We start from the raw sequence: 20,000 nt of genomic DNA, 5'->3' as shown, positions 1-20,000 counted from the left end.
CCTGGTACAGAGCCCTGACCCATTGTAGCATTAGCTTAGCATGCTAGCTGAATGACATGATGAAGCTAACGTGCTAACCCCCCCTACAGGAGCGGCCTGTGTAAGCTGTGGTCCGTCCCCGACTGCAACCTGATCCGCACGCTCAGAGGTGGGCGGAGCTTCTCGTGACTGCGTCAATAAGTTTATCTTATTTGTACTTAATTAATTAATCACACTTATCAGTTATTGATTACAGTGTCATTTTAACACACGTTGAATAATTCGTGGAAAGTTGATCAATTATGAACAAATATGTTTTACATTTATTGGCAATCAATAGTTATTAATGATAATGGATTAGATATTTAAGTTTGATTCATTTCATTTTGAATACTTTTATAAATCAAACTATAAATGACACTAATAATATAAAATGTATTGTTGTTTTTATAAATAATATTAACTGAGACTCCGCCTCCTCTACATCCCTGCTCTCTGATTGGCTGAAGGACACAACACCAACGTGGGCGCGGTCGTCTTTCGCCCGCAGGCCGGAGTTTCTCTCGACCAATCAGACGTCAACTTGGCCTCCTGCGCTGCTGACGGGTCTGTGAAGCTGTGGAACCTGGAGAGGTAGGAGGGAGGGAGGAGGAGACAGGGAGGAGGGAGGAGACAGGGAGGGAGGGAGGGATGGAGACAGGCAGGGAGGAGGAGGGAGGGGGAGACCAGGAGGGAAGGAAGGAAGGAAGGAAGGAAGGAGGAGACAGGGAGGGAGGGAAGGAGGAGACAGGGAGGGGGAGGGACGGAGGAGGAGACGGGGAGGGAGGAGGAGATGAGGACCCGAAAAGGTGAATAATAAACTCCCTGTTGTTTGTGGTCGTTAGTGTTGCTTTCGTCAACGAAAATTATGACTAAATATCGTCGTCAACGACCCTTTATCACGTGACGGAAACAAGACGAAATAACGCTTCGTCTCGTTATTATTATTATTTTGAAATATTTCTGTTTCCTGAGTCTCGGGGCTTGTTACGCCCCTGTCTAGGGGGAAGGAGCGCCACATAAATGTGTGATGAAAATGAACCAAGAATCCTACCCCGATTCCCAAACGAACAACTAACACAGTGTTAACAATCAAGTGATGTGATTTATTTACAAACAGGTGAAACAAAGTGCAACAAAGACTAAACAACAAACTTCAGGGTGAACCAAGGCCAAAACAACAAACAAAACAGGGCTAACTTCCTTAAACAAAAATCCTTACTAATCCCTATGCAATAGAAATAAAATACAGTTACTAAACCTAACTCCCTATCCTAATGAAAAACAGGAGAAAAGTAGTACAAAGAGAATGGCAGCTCACCCTTACGATACTCACTAAACACAATCATACAAAAACACTATCTACTAAGATCCTAACAATTCACGCTATCGCAAAAACACACACTCTACAACCGAGGACAGAAGGATGCTGCTGCTGAAGGTTCTGTCGAAGAGCTTCGGTGTGGTGCGGCGTTTTGAATCCCCGGCGGATGTTGCGGCTCCCTGGGAGAACCAACCAGCAGGCGACACTCCACCAGCCGAGCCCACGGCATGGACCAGTCAGCGCTGACCTACGGGTTGCCGTCAAAGATCTGACAATCGACAGGCTGCACACTCCTGCAGAGGAACAGGGACAAAAACACCAACACACACCACAGACGAACCCAATACCATGACATAATACTAATAATACGGCCAGGGCCGTAACAGGGCTGCATCAGCGCACTGCACAGACGCAGGCGACGTCACTCCCTCAATCCCCACTCGTGGCATTATTTAGAAGATGCAGCTGCGGTGGGTTAACATTAACGACAACTCAAGAAACAAAGTTAAGTCTGGCACAAAGAAAGGAAAAGTTAAACTTGAATGAAATGTCAGTTTTTTCTGACATTGTCATTTGAAGCTATTTTATTGTGTGTGTACTTCTTACATGTTTGGTAGGTAAAATAAATATGTTGTAAATTCAAATCAGAGCGTCTTCCGTGTCTGGAATTTTATGTATTCCGGAGTCTATAAGGTAACAATAATATAACAATAAGATAACCTTGTTTGACTTGTGAAATGGGTGACTTAAAGAAAATGTTGGTTTTGTCTATACTATACTAGGTACTTGTACTATATTAACTGGGTTAAATAGAATTGCATTACTAAAAAAAATAATTTTCATTGATTAAAACTAGACTAAAATGTCATCAGTTTTCGTCGACTAAAACTAGACTAAAACAGTCATGGATAATTCTGACTAAAATAAGACTAAAATGCTCAGACTTTTAGTCGACTGAAACTTGACTAGACTAAAAAGAGTATAAACGTGACTAAAACTAATAAAAACTAAAATGACAGTTTGACACAAAGACTAGACTAAAACTAAAATTAAAACAGGCTGCCAGAAACAACACTAGTGGTTGTCCATATATGGTCAATGATTCCTGTCTGTCTTCCTGGTTGCTGTAGCGACGAGCCAGTGGCGGACATCGAGGGTCACAGTGAGCGAGTTTCTCGAGTGTCCTGGCATCCATCAGGGAGGTTCCTGGGGACCACGAGGTATTTACTAACATACAGTGTTTATGTTTGTCTCTCTACCTGTCTGTAGTTATGACCAGTCTTTCTCTCTACCTGTCTGTCTGTAGTTATGACAGGTCGTGGCGTCTGTGGGACCTGGAGGTTCAGGAGGAGATTCTCCATCAGGAAGGTCACAGTAAAGGAGTCCATGACATCCACTTCCACCCTGATGGATCTCTGGCTGCTACTGGGTACACACACTGTACTACACACTCTACTACACACTGTACTACGCACACTGTACTACACACACTGTACTACACACTGTACACGCACACTGTACTACACACACTGTACTACACACTGTACACACACACTGTACTACACACACTGTACTACACACTGTACACACACACTGTACTACACACACTGTACTACACACACTGTACAAACTGTACACACACACTGTACTACACACACTGTACTACACACACTGTACTACACACTGTACTACACACACGTACACACACTGTACACACACAGTACACACTGTACTACACACTGTACCACACACTGTACACACACTGTACTACACACTGTACCACACACTGTACCACACATGTACTACACACTGTACACACACACTGTACACACACACTGTACTACACACTGTACACACACACTGTACACACACACTGTACTACACACACTGTACTACACACTGTACACACACACTGTACTACACACACTGTACTACACACACTGTACTACACACTGTACTACACACACTGTACTACACACTGTACACACACAGTACACACTGTACTACACACTGTACCACACACTGTACACACACTGTACTACACACTGTACCACACACTGTACCACACACTGTACTACACACTGTACACACACTGTACTACACACTGTACACACACAGTACACACTGTACTACACACTGTACCACACACTGTACCACACACTGTACTACACACTGTACACACACTGTACACACACTGTACACACACTGTACACACACAGTACACACTGTACTACACACACTGTACACACACAGTGATGTATGAGTTCTGTCTCTGTGGCCCCGCCCCCTGTTTTCTGACCAATCACCTATCTGTCTGTCTGTCTGCTGCTCTCGTCCAATCAGAGGGCTGGATTCGTTTGGCAGGGTGTGGGACCTTCGGACGGGACGCTGCGTTGTTTTCCTCGAAGGTCACCTGAAGGAGATCTACAGCCTGCACTTCTCTCCCAACGGGTCAGCCAATCAGAGCCGAGGTCGCAAAACACACAGCCAATCAGAGCCGAGCTCACAAAACACACAGCCAATCAGAGACGAGCTCACAAAACACACAGCCAATCAGAGACGAGCAAAGTGAAAGAACAGAGGAGAATAAAAAGAGAGAAATTAAAACAAACTAAATGATGTTTTTGAAATGTTCTTTATTACAAACTGTTTCTTCTATAAAGGATTTTCTTCCTCTCAGGTATCACCTGGCCACAGGAAGTGGAGATAACACCTGTAAGGTTTGGGAGCTGAGGAACAGGAAGTGTCTGTACACAGTCCCTGCCCACCAGAACCTGCTGTCTGCTGTCCGCTTCCAACGTAAAACGCTTTATTCTCATGTGTTTAAGCTTTTATTTGATCTTTTTACTGTCGTCTGTTTATTTATTGATTATATCTAACTTTGTATTTCCTGTTTGTGTCTCTGACCTCACTTCCTGTTTTGCGTGTAGCCACAGATGGTCACTTCCTGTTGACCGGAGCGTATGACAACACTGCGAAGGTTTGGAGTCACCCGGGCTGGACGCCGCTGAAGACGCTCGCCGGACACGAGGGGAAGGTACAAATACTGTGCTGTGATTGGTCGCTCAGACGGTGCTGCTGATTGGTGCAGACGCCTCGGGTACATTAACGTCTGTTGTTGTTTTCAGGTGATGGGCGTCGACGTGTCGCCTGACGGGAAACTGATCGCCACCTGCTCCTACGACCGCACCTTCAAACTCTGGCTGTCTGAGTGATGTCAGCGTGATGTCAACAAAAATACAAAAAGTTTTTCTGTCGAAAGAAAAAAATGTTTAGTTGTTTTTTTAATGAAATAAAAGTTTACATTTGGGGATTTTGTGTGTTTTTGAATAAAATGAATATTGAGATGTTTATTAATGTAGAGAATATTTACAGGATGTCTGCGTTCATATTTCACATCCTGTTCATGTTGGTGTGCAAATGTTTGAGTCTGAGCGGGAAAATGTTCGTTTAATGGAGAGCAATAATGCGAATAACAGGACTGTGGGGGAAGAAATGGCTGCTGGGAGATTTTATTTGGAAACTTTGAAAGGAATCCTTCCACAGACCCTGCTGGTCTTAATTGTATGGCTGAATATATGTACAGTGGGTACGGAAAGTATTCAGACCCCTTTAAATGTTTCACTCTGTTTCATTGCAGCCATTTGCTAAAATCAAAAAAGTTCATTTTATTTCTCATTAATGTACACTCAGCACCCCATCTTGACAGAAAAAAACAGAAATGTAGAAATTTTTGCAAATTTATTAAAAAAGAAAAACTGAAATATGGTCATAAGTATTCAGACCCTTTGCTGTGACACTCATATTTAACTCACATGCTGTCCATTTCTTCTGATCCTCCTTGAGATGGTCCTGCTGCTTCATTGGAGTCTAGCTGTGTTTAATTAAACTGATTGGACTTGATTAGGAAAGGCACACACCTGTCTATATAAGACCTTACAGCTCACAGTGCATGTCAGAGCAAATGAGAATCATGAGGTCGAAGCAACTGCCCAAGGAGCTCAGAGACAGAATTGTGGCAAGGCACAGATCTGGCCAAGGTTACAAAAGAATTTCTGCAGCACTCAAGGTTCCTAAGAGCACAGTGGCCTCCATAATCCTTAAATGGAAGAAGTTTGGGACGACCAGAACTCTTCCTAGACCTGGCCGTCCAGCCAAACTGAGCAATTGTGGGAGAAGAGCCTTGGTGAGAGAGGTAAAGAAGAACCCAAAGATCACTGTGGCTGAGCTCCAGAGATGCAGTAGGGAGATGGGAGAAAGTTCCACAAAGTCAACTATCACTGCAGCCCTGCACCAGACGGGGCTTTATGGCAGAGTGGCCCGATGGAAGCCTCTCCTCAGTGCAAGACATATGAAAGCCCGCATAGAGTTTGCCAAAAAACACACGAAGGACTCCCAGACTATGAGAAATAAGATTCTCTGGTCTGATGAGACCAAGATTGAACTTTTTGGCGTTAATTCTAAGCGGTATGTGTGGAGAAAACCAGGCACTGCTCATCACCTGCCCAATACAATCCCAACAGTGAAACATGGTGGTGGCAGCATCATGCTATGTGGATGTTTTTCAGCTGCAGGGACAGGACGACTGGTTGCAATTGAAGGAAAGATGAATGCGGCCAAGTACAGAGATATCCTGGAAGAAAACCTCTTCCAGAGTGCTCAGGACCTCAGACTGGGCCGAAGGTTCACCTTCCAACAAGACAATAACCCTAAGCACACAGCTAAAATAACAAAGGAGTGGCTTCGGAACAACTCTGTGACCATTCTTGACTGGCCCAGCCAGAGCCCTGACCTAAACCCAATTGAGCATCTCTGGAGAGATCTGAAAATGGCTGTCCACCAACGTTCACCATCCAACCTGACAGAACTGGAGAGGATCTGCAAGGAAGAATGGCAGAGGATCCCCAAATCCAGGTGTGAAAAACTTGTTGCATCATTCCCAAGAAGACTCATGGCTGTAGTAGCTCAAAAGGGTGCTTCTACTCAATACTGAGCAAAGGGTCTGAATACTTATGACCATGTGATATTTCAGTTTTTCTTTTTAATAAAAATTTGCAAAAATTTCTACATTTCTGTTTTTTTCTGTCAAGATGGGGTGCTGAGTGTACATTAATGAGAAATAAAATGAACTTTTTTGATTTTAGCAAATGGCTGCAATGAAACAAAGAGTGAACATTTTAAAGGGGTCTGAATACTTTCCGTACCCACTGTATATGTGTATATATATATATATATATATATATAATATATATGTGTTTAAATTTAAAATATACCAATACATAATAGTCAAGTATTTCTTACTGATCAATAAATTATTATTATTAAAGTTATAAATGTTAGAAGACACCGGTAGCATTCGAGCACTCGTGTGTGTGTGTGTGTGTGTGTGTGTGTGTGTTGTGTGTACATTGGCTTTACACTTACACAAGAAAAATGTCTAGAATTGATGTATTAAATATAAATATAGTTTGTAGAGCAGTGAGCAGTCTCTGTGGTACAGGGGTCGGTGGGACGGAGGGAAGCCACATGGCGTCACCACCAGTGGTATCGATGTTTTCAGGACATCCACAGTGTGCCGAGGAGGAAGCATAAACTGTGTTGTTTACGAGAAGTAAACAAGGTTTGATGTTTTGTTGTTCATATGAAATCAAATGTTTGTCAACACTTTAAATGTGAGAATCAAACAGGAAGATATTCCAAATAATAAGTATGAAAGTATTCATCTGCAAAGATATAATAATAGCCTCTAATGAGACTAATTCTTCCAGATGAAATCCCATTGGCTGTTTGTCGGAGGAACCAGGAAGGATCCTGTTTGGACTACAGAAATACGTCATGGAAGCTCTACCTGGCGGCAATGCTGACGATCCAAAGGTAAACATGGCATTTCCATTTGTCGGTGAACATTATTGAACAGTTGTGAACTGTGGTCTGTGATTGGTGGGTTTATGTTCCTGTGATTGTGGTGTGCAGCTCTTATCTGTAACTGACCTCTGACCAGTTTGGACTTTGGATCTTCGGTTCTGTGTTTACAGTCTTTGAGCTGTTTTCTCAGTTTTCTTTGTGTTTTCTGACTCGTGATGCACATTTTTCTTTTTCCCCTCGTCCTCTGGTTCCTCCTCCATCCAGTTCACACCGGCCATGTTCTGGTTTTTCCAGGAGAGTACAGCCATTGGTTGAACATGCGGAACATCATGGAGGAGCTGGTGAGGAGGAACCACTCTGTCACTGTTTTAGTTGCTGATGCCTCGCCGTCCGTCGGCTACAACAACAGCCGCAATGCCGCCAAGTTCAACTTCCTGGTTTTCAAGGTGACATTCAGTTCACACACAGGTTAACTGATTATCATTGATTATCAATGATATTCAATGATTATCAATGACTTTTAATGACTTTCAATGACTTTCAATGAGTCTAATGTTCCTGATGTTGGTTGTTGGTTCTGTTTCAGGTCCCGTTCAGCAGAGCCGATCTTCACAGCCTCACTGAGGAGTTCATCCACTTCTCCATGTACGAGTCTCATGTCTCGTCTCCACTGTGGAAGTTTTTGAAGATGCGTGATTGGATGCGGCGGTCGATTGAGTTGGGGACACAACAGTGTGACTCCATATTGAAGAACGAGCAGCTGATGGCGACCCTGCGGGACTCTGCGTTCGACACCGTCCTGCTCGACCCAATGGTGATTTGCGGCGACCTGGTGGCCGACGTGCTCAACCTGCCTCTCATTATCTCGCTCCGCTTCTCATTCGGTGGCATCCTGGAGAGTCACTGTGGCCACGCACTGGCACCGCCATCCTACGTCCCGGCGGCTCCGCTGCCGTATGGCGACCGCATGACGTTTGTGGAGAGGCTGATCAACACGGTGATGTATGCGTTGGTGTCAGTGATGACTGAGATGTTCTGGAGGCTGACGCTGGATAAATACTATAGCGAGGTCAAAGGTCAGAAGTTCCAGATACAACGAGACTTTATTAAATCTCCTTTCATAAATAAATCTTATTGATCTTCTACGGAGGCCCAGGAGGGACTAAACCTTTCCTCTCATAACAATAATTTGAACGTTCAAATAAAAAGATTTGAAACTGTAAAAAATACATCAGTGACCTGTCCCTTCAGAATAAAAGCTTCATTGTGCTGTTTCCTGTCCACACAGGAAGTCCAAGCAGTGTCTGCAGGACTCTGGGGAACGCTGACATCTGGCTCATCAGGACCTTCTGGGACCTGGAGACTCCGCGACCGATCCCCCCCAACTTCAAACATGTGGGCGGTCTGCACTGCAAACCTGCCAATCGGCTGCCAGAGGCACAAGCTCCACTTCCTGCTGCTTTGATCACTGACAGGAAGTTTTATTTTGAAATGTTCCGAATCAATACGAAGACACAACAATGATGATGATGTAATGATGATGTTACATCTTCCAGGACCTGGAGGCGTTCGTGCAGAGTTCGGGCGATGCCGGCGTGGTGGTGGTGTCCTTCGGCTCCATGGTAACCAACCTCACAACAGAGCGCGCTGACGTCATCGCCGCCGCCTTTGGACGTATCCCACAGAAGGTCAGAAGCTCCTCCCACTCACAGACAGTATTATCACAGTGTGGACAATTCACTGACGTCTGCTGGTGAAGCAACAGATTGTAAACACCCATCAGCCACATGCTGATCACTACTGGGGGGAGCGCACTGACAGGAGCCCTGATACCCAGATAATCAGTGTTACTGGCAGTAACCCTAACCCTGTTAGTGCTGATCAATGGATGTTTCCAGGTGATTATACACAAATTAAAACATACACTATGAATATAATGTGTTATAATAAATATGATTTATTACTTCAGGCCCAGCCCTAACCATTTTGGCGCCTTAGGCAAGATTTTAGGTGGTGCCCCTGTTGCATCGCAGTAAATTCCACTGCCAGTTATATTCACACATATACTCATAAACTGAATAACTCTTTGACATTTTATTTTATTTTTAGAGAAACAAGTTAAGAAAATAATAAATTAGAAATAAATAATACAAGAAATGTAATAATACACAAAGTATAAAATTTAATTCAATTCAATTCAATTTTATTTGTACAGCGCCAATTCATAACAGAAGTTATCTGAGGACACTTTTCAAATAGAGCAGGTCTAGACCGAACTCTTTATAACATTATTTACAGAGACTCAACAGTACCACCATGAGCAAGACCTTGGAGACAAGGGCAAGGAAAAACTGCCTGTTAAAAGGCAGAAACCTAGGACAGGTCTCTAGAAATATGGCAAAGTTTATTTCTAAAACCTGACAGTTCAGAGTTGGGACCAGGAAGCAGAGCTGCTGTCTTACACACTTCTCTGCGCTTTCTTTAGAACAGTCACCCACCCAAAACCCCATAGAGACTGTGTCTGTCCCCCGACCACCTAAATTATTTAAAGGAATAAAAACAAGAGGAGTTAAAGATAAAAACCTAATAAAAATTAAAACCAACTCCTCAGTAGCACAAAATAAGAGAATGAAATGTGGGCTGTTTAATATCAGGTCTCTGTCCTCTAAAGCTGTTTTAGTGAATGAATTAATATCAGATTATGATATTGATTTACTTTGTCTTACTGAGACCTGGTTGTCCCATGAGGAGTATGTTAGCCTAAATGAATCCACCCCCCCCAGTCATATTAATACTCTCATTCCTCGAGGCACAGGCCGAGGAGGTGGAGTGGCAGCCATATATGATTTGAGCGTTTTAATGGACTCTAAACCTAAACTAAATTATAATTCATTTGAAAGCCTTGTTCTTAGTCTTTCTCACCCAAACTGGAAAACACTGCAGCCAGTTCTATTTGTTATAGTGTACCGCGCTCCTGGACCGTACTCTGATTTTATATCTGAATTCTCAGAGTTTTTATCAAGTTTAGTCCTTAAATCAGATAAAGTAATTATTGTAGGTGATTTTAATATTCATGTGGATGTTGACAATGACAGCCTTAGTAATGCATTTATATCATTAATAAACTCAATTGGCTTCTGTCAGAGTGTAAATAAACCAACTCATTGTTTTAATCACACTCTTGACCTTGTTTTATCATATGGCATTGATATTGAACATTTAATAGTCTTCCCACATAATCCTTTCCTATCTGACCATTATTTAATAACTTTTGAATTCATACTATTAGATTATAAGCCATTAGGCAAAACTTCCTACAGCAGATGTCTATCTGACAGTGCTGTAGCTAAATTTAAGGAGGAGATTCCTTCAGTGTTTAATTCAATGCCATGTCTGAATTTAACAGAGTCCTATAACAACTTTAGTCCCTCTGAAATTGATAATCTTGTCGATAGTGCTACAGGCTCACTACGATCAACATTAGACTCTATCGCTCCTATAAAAAGGAAATTATTAAAACATAGGAGACTAGCACCGTGGTACAACCACCAAACCCGCCAGTTAAAACAAATAGCTAGGAAATCTGAAAGGAAATGGCGCTCTTCCAAATTATCAGAATATCGCTCAAATTGGCAAGATGATCTTAAGATTTATAGAAAGGCCCTCCGTAATGCCAGAGGAGCCTATTACTCAGCACTAATAGAAGAAAATAAGAACAACCCTAGGTTCCTCTTCAGCACTGTAGCCAGGCTGACAGAGAGTCACAGCTCTATTGAGCCACATATCCCCATAAACCTAAGTAGCAATGACTTCATGAGCTTCTTCTATAATAAAATTATTACTATTAGAGAGAAAATTAATCACCAACTGCCATCAACAGTTATCAGTGGCTCTCCAAGTTCAGGGACTTCTGTCAATGTAAACTTAGATGTTTATTTAGACTGTTTTTCTGCTATCGATCTTCATCAGTTAACTTCCATCATTTCTTCATTGAAGCCATCAACCTGTCTATTAGACCCGATCCCAACTAGGCTGCTTAAAGAAGTTGTTCCCTTAATTGGCACTTCTTTACTGGATATGATTAATCTTTCTTTATTATCAGGATATGTACCACAGTCCTTTAAAGTAGCTGTAATTAAACCCCTTCTTAAAAAGTCCACTCTTGACCCAGGGGTTTTAGCCAACTATAGACCGATTTCTAACCTCCCCTTCCTCTCTAAGATTCTGGAGAAAGTAGTCGCCAAAGAGTTGTGTGACTTTCTACGTAACAATAGTTTATTTGAGGATTTTCAGTCAGGATTTAGAGTTCATCATAGCACAGAGACAGCTCTGGTTAAAGTTAATAATGACCTTCTGATTGCTTCTGACAATGGCCTTGTCTCTGTACTTGTATTATTAGATCTTAGTGCTGCATTTGACACCATTGACCATAATATTCTTTTACAGAGACTTGAGCATCAAATTGGCATTAAAGGAACCGCACTAAGCTGGTTTAAGTCATATTTATCAGATCGCTCGCAGTTTGTACATGTTAACGATGAATCTTCAATAAATACTACAGTTAGTCATGGAGTTCCACAAGGTTCTGTACTTGGACCAATACTATTTACTTTATATATGCTCCCTTTAGGCAACATTATTAGGAATCACTCCATTAACTTTCACTGTTATGCAGATGATATGCAGTTATATCTATCAATCAAGCCCAATGAAATTAATCAATTATCTAAATTACAAACATGTCTTAAGGACATAAAATCCTGGATGACCTGCAATTTTCTGATGTTAAACTCAGAAAAAAACGAAATTCTTGTTCTTGGCCCCAAAAACCTTAGAGACTCACTGTCTAAAGATATAGTTACTCTAGATGGCATTAACTTGGCCTCTAGCACCACTGTCAGGAATCTTGGAGTTATCTTTGATCAGGATTTGTCATTTAACTCCCACATAAAGCAGACCTCTAGGACTGCCTTCTTTCATTTACGTAATATTAGAAAAATTAGACACATCCTATCACAGACAGATGCAGAAAAACTAATCCATGCATTTGTTACTTCAAGGCTGGATTACTGCAACTCTTTATTATCAGGTTGCCCCAATAAGTCCATTAAAACGCTCCAATTAATTCAGAACGCTGCAGCACGAGTACTGACAGGAACTAGAAAAAGAGATCACATCTCTCCTGTACTAGCTTCTCTGCATTGGCTCCCTGTAAAATGTAGAATAGAATTTAAAATCCTCCTCCTCACCTATAAAGCTCTTCATGGTCAGGCCCCTTCATATCTTAAAGAGCTCATAGTACCCTATTACCCCACTAGAACACTACGTTCTCTGAATGCTGGGCTACTTGTGGTTCCTATAGTCTCTAAAAGTAGAACAGGAGCCAGAGCCTTCAGTTACCAAGCTCCTCTCCTGTGGAACCAGCTTCCAGTTGTGGTTCTGGAGGCAGACACCCTCACCACATTCAAGAGTAGGCTTAAGACATTCCTCTTTGATAAAGCTTATAGTTAGGGCTGGATCAGGTGAGTCCTGAACCATCCCTTAATTATGCTGCTATAGGCCTAGACTATCGGGGGATTTCCCATGGTGCACTGAGCTCCTCTCTTCCTCTCTCTTTCTGCACTCATTCATGTTCCATTAATGCATGTTACTAACTTCACTTCTTCCTCGGAGTTCTTGTGCTTTCTCGTCTCGCAGGTTCTTATCGATCCTGGTGGAGCCTCCTGCCATGGTCCTGCCAGATTGCCATTGCTAATACTGTTGTTGCTGTGCACCTGTCTGTCTGTCTCTCTCTCTCTCTCTCTCTCTCACCCCAACTGGTTGAGACAGACGACCACCCACCTAGAGCCGAAGGATCTGTCCTAGGTTTCTGCCTTTTACAGGCAGTGTTTCCTTGCCCTTGTCTCCAAGGTCTTGCTCATGGTGGTACTGTTGGGTCTCTGTAAATAATGTTATAAAGAGTTCGGTCTAGACCTGCTCTATTTGAAAAGTGTCCTGAGATAACTTCTGTTATGAATTGGCGCTATACAAATAAAATTGAATTGAATTGAATTGAATTGAATAATCAATTGATTTATTGATCACTATTGGAACTGTTTCAGGTGATCTGGAGGTTCAGCGGAGGAATTCCGGGAACATTGGCCCCCAACACGAAGCTTTCTGATTGGATCCCTCAGAACGACCTGCTGGGTACACTGCAGCATTTCAAAATAAAAGACTTCTGAGGCCAGATATCCTTTTACAATAAAAGCCCCGCGTTTGCTCACAGGTCATCCAAAGACCAGAGCGTTTGTGACCCACGGTGGCACCAACGGTCTGTACGAGGCGGTGTACCACGCCGTGCCGCTGGTCGGAGTCCCACTGTTCGGTGATCAGCCCGATAACCTCGCCCGTCTGAGCCGCCGCGGTGCCGCCATCGTCCTCGACTTCAACCACCTGACATCTGACGAGCTAACGGAGGCGCTGAACGATGTCGTCAACCAGCCGATGTGAGCGTGACATCACAGGAAGCTTTCAATCTGACTTCTTTCCTTTCACAGTAAAAGCCCTGACTTCCTGCTGAATCAGAATACAAATCACAATAACATCATACTGACGTTCAATAAAACGTGACATGATTTTTTCCCATGATTCTCAGCTACAAGTCCAGCATGCAGCGTCTGTCGGTGCTGCAGCGTGACCAGCCGGTGGCCCCGCTGAGCACCGCCGTCTTCTGGGTGGAGTTTGTAATGCGACACGGTGGAGCGCAACACCTGCGGCTGGCGTCACATGACCTGAACTGGTTCCAGTATCACAGTGTGGACACTGGTGCCGCCTTACTGATCGCCGTGACAACCGCCATTGTGCTCTGCTTGGGGGCCGCCAGGTGCTGCCTGCGGCGCTGCAGCAGGCAGCGAGGAAGAGACAAGAACGACTGAAGATCAATTAAAGATTTATGACAAACATAAATAAATAATAATTGCTGTTATTGGTCGTTTTATTTCCAGATACAGTAATCAATTATTTTCCTCAGCTTTAATGTAATTTTTACACAGCTGATCAATCAGCTGATCGGTTAAAGAAACAAACACTCTGATTTCAGATTTTATTTCTTTTATTTTGTACAAAAACAGACACAAGCTCCGGCCCCCCGTTCAGAAACAGGAAGGAAAGTTTTCACCTTTTTAACACTGAGACTCCACTGATCAGTTTGACCTGCTGCCGATCAATACACAATAAATCTGATCATCTGGACGTTTGGTCACCATGGTAACAACCAATCAGAGGTGATTGAGCAAAAAGGAAAAAAAAAGAAATCTGATGTTTTACAGGAAGCAGATTTTTTATCGTCACCAGCAGAAAAAAGTAAAATATAAAATTAAAATAAATAAACAAACTGAGGCTGGACGAGTTTAAATTCAACAACAAAACTAAAGTTAAAAAACGTACAAAAAGGAGGTGAAACTCTTCTTCATGGGTTTTAAATTGAGTTAAAGGAGTTCGCAGGAAAAACTGTCCATCCTTTCACAATAAAAGAGGCAATGATGAGAGAAAAATAAAATGTTTTGTTGTTAACATGTGACAGGTCCCTGTGCTGTGATGTCACTTCCCTTTTTACACAGGATCATCAAAATAAAAGTTTTGATTAAACTCACCAGAAATCACCAGGTGTTTTTTTTTTTACAGTTTTTAAATATTTTATTCACATAAAAACTGATGATGTCATCACGTAGCTCAACAAAAAACAGGAAACAGCAACACCGCTGCTGACCGTCAAAATAAAAGCCCCTGCAGGCTGACAGGATATGACATCATCAGATCACCTGCGGTACCGCCCCCTCTCCTTGTCCCTCTCCCTCTCTCTGTCTCTGTCCCTCCCTCGCTCCCTCTCTCTCTCGCGTCGGGGGCCGCCACGGTCACGTTCACGCTGCCGCTCGCGCTCACGCCGGCTGCTCACCACCGCCTGCGTCCGCCGCAGGAAGTCGTCCACACGCATGTCGTAGTCGTGCTGCATGATGGGAAAAAAACAGGAGACACAAATCAATCATTTTAATCAATAAGACTACTGAGGGGGACAAAAGGTCAAATTAATATTAGATTACTGATTTATTGATTATCTTTATTGTAGTTTTGTCAGACAGGAAGTAGAATAACTCACTGGGCTGGAGGTGAAGGCGCGGTGTTGTGGCGCTCGCTGTTTGTCTCTGAAGCGAGGGGGTGGAGCCTCATGTGGTGGCAGGGGGGGGTGGTGGTGGTGGTGGTAAGCCTGGTGAGGGGGGGGCGGGGGGTGACTGTGGTGGTAGTATGGGGGGTGGTGGGGGGGTGGCTGCTCGACGCCAGGATACGCCGCCTGATGACACACACGACATCATTAGTTCATTCTGTTGTCAATAACCTAATCCAGGGGTTCTCAACCTTTTGCAAGCTGGGCCCCCCCAAAGCTGGTTCATTGCAGTTGGGTTATAATACGTACCAGCGTCTGCCAGGGAGCAGGAGGACCGACGCTGTGGTGATAATCCCTCATGTAGTCGTTATATGACTGAAACAGGAAGCACACAGGTAAATACGTCGCACCTGAACACTACTGAATGTACCTGAACGCACCGGAACGCACCTCAATGCACCTGAACACTATTTAACGTACCTGAATGTACCTGAATGCACCTCAGTGCACCTGAACACTACTGAATGCACCTCAGTGCACCTGAACGCACCTCAGTGCACCTGAACACTACTGAATGTACCTGAACGCACCGGAACGCACCTCAATGCACCTGAACACTATTTAACGTACCTGAATGTACCTGAATGCACCTCAGTGCACCTGAACACTACTGAATGCGCCTCAGTGCACCTGAACACTACTGAATGCACCTCAGTGCACCTGAACGCACCTCAGTGCACCTGAACGCACCTCAGTGCACCTGAACGCACCTCAGTGCACCTGAACGCACCTCAATGCACCTGAACGCACCTCAATGCACCTGAACGCACCTCAATGCACCTGAACGCACCTCAATGCACCTGAACGCACCTGAATGCGCCTGAACGCACCTGAATGGAGCTGAATGCACCTGAATGTACCTGAATGTACCTGAATGTACCTGAACGCACCTGAACGTAGCTGCACAGTACTGAATGTACCTGAATGCGCCTGAACACTACTGAATGCACCTGAACACTACTGCATGTGCCTGAATGCACCTGAACGCACCTGAACACTACTGAATGTTGCTGAACGCAACTGGATGTACCTGAACGCACCTGAATGTACCTGAACGCAACTGAACACTACTGAATGTTGCTGAACGCACCTGAACACTACTGAATGTACCTGAACACTACTCAATGTACCTGAACGCACCTGAACACTACTGAATGTACCTGAACACTACTCAATGTACCTGAACGCACCTGAACACTACTGAATGTACCTGAACACTACTGCACTAACCCAAGTCTCTAAAAGTAGAACAGGAGCCAGAGCCTTCAGTTACCAAGCTCCTCTCCTGTGGAACCAGCTTCCAGTTGTGGTTCTGGAGGCAGACACCCTCTCCACATTCAAGAGTAGGCTTAAGACATTCCTCTTTGATAAAGCTTATAGTTAGGGCTGGATCAGGTGAGTCCTGAACCATCCCTTAGTTATGCTGCTATAGGCCTAGACTATCGGGGGATTTCCCATGGTGCACTGAGCTCCTCTCTTCCTCTCTCTTTCTGCACTCATTCATGTCCCATTAATGCATGTTGCTAACTTCACTTCTTCCCCGGAGTTCTTGTGCTTTCTCGTCTCGCAGGTTCTCATCGATCCTGGTGGAGCCTCCTGCCATGGTCCTGCTTGACTACCTTTGCCTATACTGTTGTTGCTGTGCATCTCTCTCTCTCTCTGCCTCTCTCTCTCTCTGCCTCTCTCTCTCTCTCTCACCCCAACTGGTCGAGACAGACGACCACCCACCTAGAGCCGGAGGATCTGTCCTAGGTTTCTGCCTTTTAACAGGCAGTGTTTCCTTGCCCTTGTCTCCAAGGTCTTGCTCATGGTGGTACTGTTGGGTCTCTGTAATTAATGTTATAAAGAGTTCGGTCTAGACCTGCTCTATTTGAAAAGTGTCCTGAGATAACTTCTGTTATGAATTGGTGCTATACAAATAAAACTGAATTGAAATTGAATTGAAATTGAATTGAATTGCATGTGCCTGAATGCACCTGAACACTACTGAATTCAATTCAATTCAATTAGTAAAAGTCCCTGAACTTGGAGAGCCACTGATAACTGTTGATGGCAGTTGGTGATTAATTTTCTCTCTAATAGTAATAATTTTATTATGGAAGAAGCTCATAAAGTCGTTGCTACTTAAGCTTATGGGGATATGTGGCTCAATAGAGCTGTGACTCTCTGTCAGCCTGGCTACAGTGCTGAAGAGGAACCTACCTACGGGAATTACGGAGGGCCTTTCTATAAGTTTTAAGATTATCTTGCCAAATTGAGCGATATTCTGATAATTTGGAAGAGCGCAATTTCCTTTCAGATTTTCTAGCTATTTGTTTTAACTGGCGGGTTTGGTGGTTATACCAAGGTGCTAGTCTCCTATGTTTTAATAATTTCCTTTTTATAGGAGCGATAGAGTCTAATGTTTTAAAGAGTTCGGTCTAGACCTGCTCTATTTGAAAAGTGTCCTGAGATAACTTCTGTTATGAATTGGCGCTATACAAATAAAATTTAATTGAATTTAATTAATGTTGATCGTAGTGAGCCTGCAGCACTATCGACAAGATTATCAATTTCAGAGGGACTAAAGTTGTTATAGGATTCTGTTAAATTCAGAATGAATATTAAAATCACCTACAATAATTACTTTATCTGATTTAAGGACTAAACTTGATAAAAACTCTGAGAATTCAGATATAAAATCAGAGTACGGTCCAGGAGCGCGGTACACTATAACAAATAGAACTGGCTGCAATGTTTTCCAGTTTGGGTGAGAAAGACTAAGAACAAGGCTTTCAAATGAATTATAATTTAGTTTAGGTTTAGGGTCCATTAAAACGCTCGAATCATATATGGCTGCCACTCCACCTCCTCGGCCAGTGCCTCGAGGAATGTGAGTATTAATATGACTGGGGGGGGTGGATTCATTTAGGCTAACATACTCCTCGTGGGACAACCAGGTCTCAGTAAGACAAAGTAAATCAATATCATAATCTGATATTAACTCATTCACTTAAACAGCTTTAGAGGACAGAGACCTGATATTAAACAGCCCACATTTCATTCTCTTATTTTGTGCTACTGAGGAGTTGGTTTTAATTTTTATTAGGTTTTTATGTTGAACTCCTCTTGTTTTTATTTCTTTAAATAGTTTAGGTGGTCGGGGGACAGACACAGTCTCTATGGGGTTTTGGGTGGGTGACTGTTCTAAAGAAAGCGCAGAGGAGTGTGTAAGACAGCAGCTCTGCTTCCTGGTCCTAACTCTGGACTGTCAGGTTTTAGAAATAAACTTCGCCATATTTCTAGATAAGAGAGCCGCTCCATCCAAAGTGGGATGGATGCCGTCTCTCCTAATCAGACCAGGTTTTCCCCAAAAAGGCTTCCAGTTATCAATGAAGCCCACATCGTTTGCTGGACACCACCTCGACAGCCAGCGGTGGAATGACGACATGCGGCTATACATGTCATCACTGGTCACATTGGGCAGGGGTCCAGAGAAAACTACGGAGTCCGACATTGTTTTAGCATAGTTACACACCGACTCCACATTAATCTTAGTGACCTCCGATTGGCGTAAACGGGTGTCGTTACCGCCGACGTGGATAACAATCTTACTGTATTTACGTTTATCTTTAGCCAGCAGTTTTAAATTTGATTCAATGTCGCCCACTCTGGCCCCAGGGATGCATTTAACTATGGCCGCTGGCTTCGCTAACTTCACGTTTCTGACTATGGAGCTGCCAATAACCAGAGTTGGTTCCTCAGCGGGTGTGTCGCTGAGTGGGGAAAATGTATTAGAAACGTGAAGCGGTTGGTGGTGACCTGTGGGCTTCGCCGTTCTAGTCTTCCTTCGCTCAGTCACCCAGCCTCCCTGTCTTCCCGGCTGCTCGGGAACTACCGGGGGAACTACCGGAGGAACTACCGGAGGAACTACCGGGGGATCTACCGGGGGATCTACAGAGCTAACAGAAGCTACCTTCGGTCGGACCGCACCGGCTACTGGGGGCTGGCTAACTATAGCGGCTAAAGATATCTCAGTGGTGCGGTGCCGTTCCTCTAACTCACTAAGCCTCGCCTCCAGCGCAGTAAATAAACTACATTTAATACAGGTACCATTATCTTTAAAGGAGGCAGAGGAATAACTGAACATCTGACACACTGAGCAGGACAGAGGAGAGGGAGAGGGAGAAGCCATAGCTAACTGCTAATGCTAATGAAACTAGTGTGTATCAAAAAACTTTGAAAATAGCTTAAAGTCACTAAAAGAGGGAGTAACTCCGAGTGTTTAAGTAGAACTAGTCTACGTTTAAATGTTAAGCGGGAAAATAACCGCTGTAACGAGTAAAACTAATTTATATTTAGCGTTCACTGACAGAGCTACAGCACCAAACAGTGTACACAGAGCAGGAAGTGAACCGGGAATGAGTCAGTACGCTTACCGTTCAGAGTCCCTGAATGGACCTGAACACTACTGAATGTACCTGAACACTACTGAATGTACCTGAACACTACTGAAAGTACCTGAACACTACTGAAAGTACCTGAACACTACTGAATGTACCTGAACACTACTGAAAGTACCTGAACACTACTGAATATACCTGAACACTA

General features: G+C 43.5%; 2 protein-coding genes across 4 annotated transcripts in view; one reads left to right on the top strand and one right to left on the bottom strand.

Moving 5' to 3' along the window:
* The window catches only part of prpf4 (PRP4 pre-mRNA processing factor 4 homolog (yeast)), an 11,700-nt gene extending 7,047 nt beyond the window's left edge, over positions 1–4,653 (top strand). For all 3 annotated transcript variants that reach the window (XM_051412722.1, XM_051412720.1, XM_051412721.1), the window contains exons 7-15: positions 1–4; positions 90–148; positions 489–612; positions 2,473–2,562; positions 2,649–2,771; positions 3,686–3,793; positions 4,023–4,141; positions 4,273–4,379; positions 4,471–4,653. The exon at positions 1–4 is cut by the window's left edge and continues 91 nt beyond it. In XM_051412722.1, the coding sequence (XP_051268682.1) occupies positions 1–4; positions 90–148; positions 489–612; positions 2,473–2,562; positions 2,649–2,771; positions 3,686–3,793; positions 4,023–4,141; positions 4,273–4,379; positions 4,471–4,557 (821 nt within the window). In that variant the 3' untranslated portion in view covers positions 4,558–4,653. The remainder of the gene's footprint in view (positions 5–89; positions 149–488; positions 613–2,472; positions 2,563–2,648; positions 2,772–3,685; positions 3,794–4,022; positions 4,142–4,272; positions 4,380–4,470) is intronic.
* Positions 4,654–14,282: 9,629 nt separating this feature from the next.
* The window catches only part of ythdc1 (YTH N6-methyladenosine RNA binding protein C1), an 18,813-nt gene continuing 13,095 nt past the window's right edge, over positions 14,283–20,000 (bottom strand). Inside the window, exons 14-16 of the mRNA XM_051412085.1 lie at positions 15,660–15,725; positions 15,345–15,536; positions 14,283–15,194 (exon numbers count right to left, since the gene is read on the bottom strand). Of these exons, the coding sequence (XP_051268045.1) occupies positions 15,006–15,194; positions 15,345–15,536; positions 15,660–15,725 (447 nt within the window). The 3' untranslated portion in view covers positions 14,283–15,005. The remainder of the gene's footprint in view (positions 15,195–15,344; positions 15,537–15,659; positions 15,726–20,000) is intronic.

Source organism: Dicentrarchus labrax, unplaced genomic scaffold (assembly GCF_905237075.1).
Source record: "Dicentrarchus labrax unplaced genomic scaffold, dlabrax2021, whole genome shotgun sequence".
In the NCBI taxonomy this organism is placed as follows: domain Eukaryota; kingdom Metazoa; phylum Chordata; class Actinopteri; family Moronidae; genus Dicentrarchus; species Dicentrarchus labrax.
The sequence above is the reverse complement of the archived record's forward strand: the minus strand, read 5'-3'. Positions and strand labels throughout refer to the sequence as shown.